This window comes from Canis lupus, chromosome 9 (assembly GCF_011100685.1).
Source record: "Canis lupus familiaris isolate Mischka breed German Shepherd chromosome 9, alternate assembly UU_Cfam_GSD_1.0, whole genome shotgun sequence".
Lineage (NCBI taxonomy): Eukaryota > Metazoa > Chordata > Mammalia > Carnivora > Canidae > Canis > Canis lupus.
Genome location: NC_049230.1, coordinates 43183835 through 43190620, shown reverse-complemented (window position 1 = coordinate 43190620; position 6786 = coordinate 43183835). Strand labels below are relative to the sequence as shown.

Sequence of the window (6786 nt, the reverse complement as noted above, 5' to 3'; positions counted from 1 at the left end):
GGATGGAGCACCTGGGTGACTGAGTCAGTTAAGCCTCAGACTTAATTTCTGCTCTGATCGGTGATCTCAGGGTGAAGAGATCCAGTCCCATGCTGGGCTATGTGCTGGGTGTGGAGCCTGCTTAGGATTCTCTCTCTCCCTCTCCCTCTGCCCCCCTCCTCTCTCTCTCTCTCTCTCTCTCTCTCATTCTCTCGAAAGAAATAACTGATTCAAGGAGCCCCCCTTTATTATGTTTTGTATACAAGAAGTAAAAAGAATCATTAATGAACATCTTTGTCCATCAAGCAGCTTCAACAATTATCAACACTGAGCAAATCTTGCTTCATCTACCCCCCTCCCCACCCACTTTCCCATCCCCTTCAGTGGATTATTTTGAAGTAGATCCCAGATACGATATTACTTTGTTAAGAAATACTTTAGTGTCTATCCCTCAAAGAAAAGAAAATGACTCTAGGGGCACATGGGTAGCTCAGTCAGTTGGGCAGCCAACTCTTGATTTCAGCTCAGGTCATGATCTCAGGGTCCTGGGATTAGGCCTCACATCAGGCTCTGTGCTCAGCAGAGTCTGCTTGAGTATTTTCCCTCTCTCCCTCTGCCTCTTCCCTGGCTCGCACTTTCTCTCCCTCTCAAATAAATCTTAAAAAAAAAAAAAAAAAAAAAGAAAATGACTCTTTAAAAAATGTAAAAGTGTCATGATACTCTTATCATACCTAAAAAAAATCATCAATAACTTCTTAATACCAAATATCCAGTCAATGTTTAGATTTCTCTGATTTTATTTCACATATTAATAATTAATAGACTACATATGTATATACATATCTATTATATATACACATATATATAATTTTAAAAGTTTGTCCAAATTAGGATCTAAACAACACTGAGGAGCTTTTAAAAAAAAAATACTATGCTTAAGGGCCTTCTTACTCAGAGATTCCAATTTAATTGGTCTTGGGTGGGTCCCAAGCATCATATTTTTTAAAGCTTCCTGGGTAGTTTTAATGTGCAGTCAGGGTTGAGAGATGCTCTACCTTTCCCCCTACTGGTTTCCTGCCAACTCCTCCTCATCTAGGCTTTTAATACTTCTCCCTGACTCTAGCCAGTAGACCGGGCAGCTCCCAGAGCAGTTGGCACTATCATGCCTACCCAGACGCTTTGAGGGCTGCCCAGCTTCTCCAGCCTTCTCCTTCAGAGGGGCTTAAACTCTCTGTGGGCACAAGCCTTCCTTTTCCCTACAAATTCACATACCACGTGTGCCCGTGTCTATCTCGTTCTCCCTTAATATGCTTGGGTCTGTTCTTACCTTGCAAGTATAGCAGACTTTCTTTTTTTTTTTTTTTTTTTTTTCATGAAAATAGCAAAATTCCTGCCTCAGGAAAAAAGTGAGAACTTCCCTGGGGGCTGTACTCATTTGGCTGCTCAAGTGGCTCAATGCTGCAATGGGCTGAGCCAGGGGCCTGTCAGGGGATTGGCAGCAGATGTAAGGAAAACCAGAGATTGAATGGGACTTGAACCCAGCACATCTCGGGGAATCTAAGAAACTTTTCTTTCAAAAAAAAAAAAACAAAAAACTTTTCTTTCCTGAAGATGTTGGCCCCAGGAGCCTTTTAGAGAATGCTGCCCAGGTCCCTAGCTCACAGCCATCTGCTGCCTTCCTGAGGCTGGGGCTTCTGTTCTTCCCCTATGCCTCTATTTCGCCTGCCTTTTGGACTCATTCCTCCCTCCTGTGTCCCCCACTCCATGCCTCACTGAATGTTGGTGAAACAAATCTAGTCTAAAATAATGAGCAATCAACTACCCTGATGCTTGGGGCAGGCTGGCCAGGGGCTGGGGGGAAGGGGTAGGGAGCTGAATCATTTATAAGGCTTAATAAAGATGCAGATGAGCATGCTGACTAGGAGCCCCAGAGCTGGGCTTATTCATTATTCAAAGTTATGTAAATGCCACTGGGTCTTGCACGTTAGAATCCTGCCCCTTGCCTCTGATGCTTCTCCCAGCCTGACAGATCCAGCTCACCTTGTGCCTCCCCTTTCCCCACCCCCAGATGCTTCCATTTGCCCTGCCATAGGCCCCCGGTCCAGAAACCCATTTCAGACCCTACCTCAAGGATAGTAAAAAATCCTAGATCTGGGATGCCTGGGTGGCTCAGTGGTTGAGTGTCTGTGTTTGGCTCAGGGTGTGATCCTTGGGTTCCAGGATCAAGTCCTGCATTGGGCTCCCCGTGAGGAGCCTGCTTCTCCCTCTGCCTATGTCTCTGCCTCTCTCTATATATATCTCTCATGAAAAAATAAAATCTTAAAAAAAAAAAATCCTAGATCTCCTCTCTCACCAGAAGTCTTCCAGGAGCTTATGGAAGAAAGGCCCTGGCCTTCAGGAAAGTCTATATAGGCCCAAATAGATGGACTTCTGGCTGTTACAGATTTCCAAGGAAAGGATACCATAAGAGTGTTTATGTGCATGTTTTAATATCTCACAAATCTACTTAGTGGGATAGATTTCCTGAGGTCTAACCTAAATCCTTCTTGTTGCCCCAAAGCCCACCACTGAAATAAAATATCCAATAAGCAAATTCTCTTTCGTCACCTGAGAAGTAAAACTCAAGTATCGTCACCCCTGCTTACTGTCTCCACACTAATTCAACTTTGTTCACTCCTTTCACCTTTTTAGACAGTTGAACCTCCTCTTCCAAGTCATACTCACACTCCTGAAGCTTTTCGGCCTGTCCTGGGGTGCCAGACTCCCATGAGGGCTGAACTTGTACCAACATCACATCACCACCTCTTGCCCGCGTCCTAAGGACTGACTCATGCTCCACAACCTCCTGGGTGCCAGGACTCATGTCCCTTCCTCTGACTCTCCACTCCCTGAGCCAATCTTTCCCTCCCTTTCCTTCCCACCTCATCCCTCTCTAGCTTTTCAGTTTGGTGAGGCTGAGAGAATAAGAATTGGGTCAGAATCTCAATGGCATCGATTGCCTCTGCTTTCCCTTCTTTTCTGGACTGGCTTTCTTCCCTCTCCCCGACCCCAGCCTATTTTTAGCCTGCCTCTGTTTTCCTTAGTCTGGTTGGCATCAGCACTGGCCTCTTTCTCTTGCTGCCCTTATCTCTCCCCTGCAGCCTATACAGACCCCTGCTGCCCTTCCAGAGGTCTCTCATTGCCTGCCCTGCTGACTGTGATTTTCCCTCATCTTGAAGATAGGTAGAGTCTGCCCTAAAGGGGATGGCTGGCTTTGCTCAAGCACAAGGGAAGCGGGGAGACAATGTTGATAGGTCTGTTTCGGCAAATCCTTCAGTGTTTCTAGAACCCTTAAGTTGTCTCCCCTCCACTACCCACCCCACCCCAACCCTGGCCTTCTACAATGGTGTTTCCTCTCCTCTGTGCCCAGAGACTCTTCATGCCCTACATCCCCTCTTCTCTTCTAGGACCCCAGCCCAGCCCAAGAAGAGGTGCTCTGGGGCATTCTGGAGCAGTTTCCTTTGGCTTTGGGGGTAAGCAGCAGCCCTGGAGGTCTTCAGCTGCCTTCTTGGCCTGTACATTACCAGTCTCTTCTTCAATTCCTTTTCTCCGCTCCTCCCTGACCTCATCCCTCCCCACAACGCCCCTTCCTACTCGCACTTGCCCCCGCCCCTGCTGCCCTCCCCCTCGGTTTCTAGGACACACGAGTTCAGGCAGAGCTTGTCAGCATCCCCCACTTGTCCTTTCTCAGCCTCTTCTAGACATTGGTCCCCTCCTTTACTGTCACCAGCAAGCTGAATAAGACTGGATATTTTGGAAGGGGAGCTGCAGCTGGCTGGGGGAGGAGGGCAGTACTGGGAGAAGCAGAGGCAGAGGGAACTACGGGCAGGCAGCCGTTGAATGAGAGGGAGAGGTTCCCAGCGCCCTTTCTCCCCAACTTTGCCAGCTTGGGAGATGGCAGGATCCTACACTGATCTCTGTCTCGGTACCCCATTTTTTCTCTCTCTCAGAAATAACACAATACCTTGCTTTACAGTTTACCACGTCCTCCCACACATTTCCTGGTATCTGCATGGTGCACTCCTTCTCCTCTGGGCTGCTCAGATGCCACTTCCCTCTGAGTGGGGGTGGGGTGGGGGGGTAGGAGTGTGGGGGGGTGCTGTATCACAACCGTGGCAGAGGGCAGCCCTTCCCCCAGCATTCTCTGTCCTCCCTGCCCTGCTCTTTTTCTCCGTGCACTTGTCTCCTTCCAAACCAGGATATAATTTACTTATACATATTTCTTATATGTCTTCTCTCTGAACTGGGTGAACACCCCAAAAGCAGAGATTTTCATCCGTTTTGTGCGCAGGTATACCCACAATGCCTAGCACAGTCCCAGGCACATAGCAGAATTTCAATCAATCTTTGTGTATTTGATGAATGATATCATTTGATCCTTGCACGCTCTTGTAAATTTGGTCGGTATTACTATCCCCACTCTTTTTATTGCGGTAAAATATAAAATATACATAACATAAAATGTACCATTCTAATGATTTTTTTTTTTTTATGATAGTCACAGAGAGAGAGAGAGAGAGAGAGGCAGAGACACAGGCAGAGGGAGAAGCAGGCTCCATGCACCAGGAGCCCGACATGGGATTCGATCCCGGGTCTCCAGGATCGCGCCCTGGGCCAAAGGCAGGCGCCAAACCACTGTGCCACCCAGGGATCCCCCATTCTAGTAATTTTTAAGTGTAACAGTTTCATGGCATTACGTACATTATCTTATTTATTAATTAATTTATTTATTTATTTAGGAGGGGGTGGGGGACAGAGGGCAAGGGAAAGAGAGTCTTAAGCAGACTCCCCACTGAACATGGAGCCAGAAACTGAGCTGGATCTCACAACCCTGAGATCATGACCTGAGCCGAAATCAAGAGTTGGAGGCTTAACTACACCACCCAGGCATCCCTAAGTACATTCTCTTAAACCATGTTTGTGTTTGTGATGTGGTTAAACCATGGTGTTGTGAAACCATCACCACCATCCATCCACAGAATTTTTTTATCTTCTCAAACGGAGACCCTGTGTCCATGAAAGTCTAACACCCTCTTCCCCCTACCTCCCCAGCCCCTGGAAGCAACCATTCCATTTCTGGTCCCTGTGAATCTGACTGCTCTCAGTACCTCATGTGAGTGGAATCCTCCAGTGTTTGTCCTTTTGTGTCAAGCTTATTTCACTTAGCATCACATCTTCAAGTCTCATCCTGGTTGTAGTCCATTATTCCTACTATACAGATGTAATTATTCCCACTTTACGGAGGCTGAGGTTCGAGGGATCCTCTGAGAGCACCCAAGAAGCAGACATGGCACGGGACTTGAGAGCCTGGCTGGCTTTAGGATCCCCTGGAGAAATCAGTGCTGAACCGTGTGTCTAGGCCTATGAGGCTATATTCTTTGTGTTGTCTTTCCTTTGGGAATATTTTTATTCTTATCTCCATTTCCTGTTTCTGTTCAGCACTTCCTTCTAACATTTTCACCCCAATTGGTCCCAATTTTTCTCCCCCAGGAGCAGGAGTTCTCAGGTCAAACTGGCCTGGTCTGGAGATGCTCCGGCTGGGATTTCAGCAGAGCACAATCAGCCTTGCTTGAGTCCCTGTTTATACCCCTCACCCCTTCACCCGCCCTGGGGTAGTTATAAGCCTGTTTCCTTCCAAAGCAATTAGTGCAAGGAGGCCAGCCGACTCGGTGCTAATGCCGTTTCATTAAGTGGGAGCAATCCTAATGATAATAAAATGGCACATTTAACATTCAAACATTGAACAGGGTTTCTAAGCGAGTGTGTCTCTCTCTTCCTTTCTGGTATAACAGCTCCATCTTCATAAGGACCTGACAATACACCCTAATGAGAGACTGGGGAGAACTAAGCGTCCTTACAGAGCCAAGGGGAGGCCAAGAACCAGACAAAGAATCCAGGGAAAGAGGGTGCAGGGCATTGAGGGGATAAAGACCCCAAGGATTCCTGGGGTCATGGGCTCTGTGGCGCTGATTTAGACAAAGTCATGAAGAAATAAGGTCACATGGAGAATAAAGCCCACCACAGACTCTAATGCAATGCAGCTATTCATTTCTTTGCTTGCTCAACACATTTTTTTCAACAAACATTTTTTGTGCACCCAAGGTGAGCCAGATTTTATGGGAGTCTGTGATGGAGGATGGCTCATGTTTTAGGAAAAGGAACTCCAAGTTCCTGTAAGTCGTGATCTACAAATCATCTTGTTTACCCTCCCCTGGGCAGCTCTAGTCAATTCCACCCCAAGTTTATGAAATGTCTCAGCAAAGAGAATTTTTTAACAACTGCTTGGATCCCCTGAGCCAGTCCTTATGCATCCTCCTTATTGAGACATCCATCTCAAAGGTCCTTGCTACTTGGTGATTTAGAATATCTGGTTGACCTTCTGGAAGCAAAAACATAGTGGGACTGGGGAGCTGGCCAGGGAAAAGAAAGTGGATTCAATCATCTGGTATTGACTGGGGACTCAAGAGAGGCAGGAGAACAGGATGACATTTAGTAGCCAGAGGGCTTTATTCCCAGCTCCTATACATATGCACAAGGGAAGCTGCTGGCCAGGGGTCAAAGGTGGGCTTTGCCCAGGCCAGGGAAGCGGCTCATTCGAAAAGGCGTCAGGTCATAGGATGGGGTTAATTTCATACTTAATTCACACAGGATCTTGCCCACAACAGGGGCGAGCTTGAATCCATGTCCTAGGGAAAGGAAAGCAGGCTGTCAAGGATCCTCAGGGAAAGCAGCTGGGGTCCCTGAATATCCACTACCCTGTCCCCAAAT

General features: G+C 47.2%; 1 protein-coding gene across 6 annotated transcripts in view; it reads right to left on the bottom strand.

The window, feature by feature from the left end:
- Positions 1–6501: 6501 nt before the first annotated feature.
- Positions 6502–6786, bottom strand: part of PIPOX (pipecolic acid and sarcosine oxidase) — a 96370-nt gene continuing 96085 nt past the window's right edge. For 5 of the 6 annotated variants that reach the window (XM_038548304.1, XM_038548303.1, XM_038548302.1 and 2 more), the window contains one exon: positions 6502–6704. In XM_038548304.1, coding sequence (XP_038404232.1) covers positions 6574–6704 — 131 coding nt within the window. In that variant the 3' untranslated portion in view covers positions 6502–6573. The remainder of the gene's footprint in view (positions 6705–6786) is intronic. The other variant, XM_038548301.1, reaches the window with a different exon arrangement.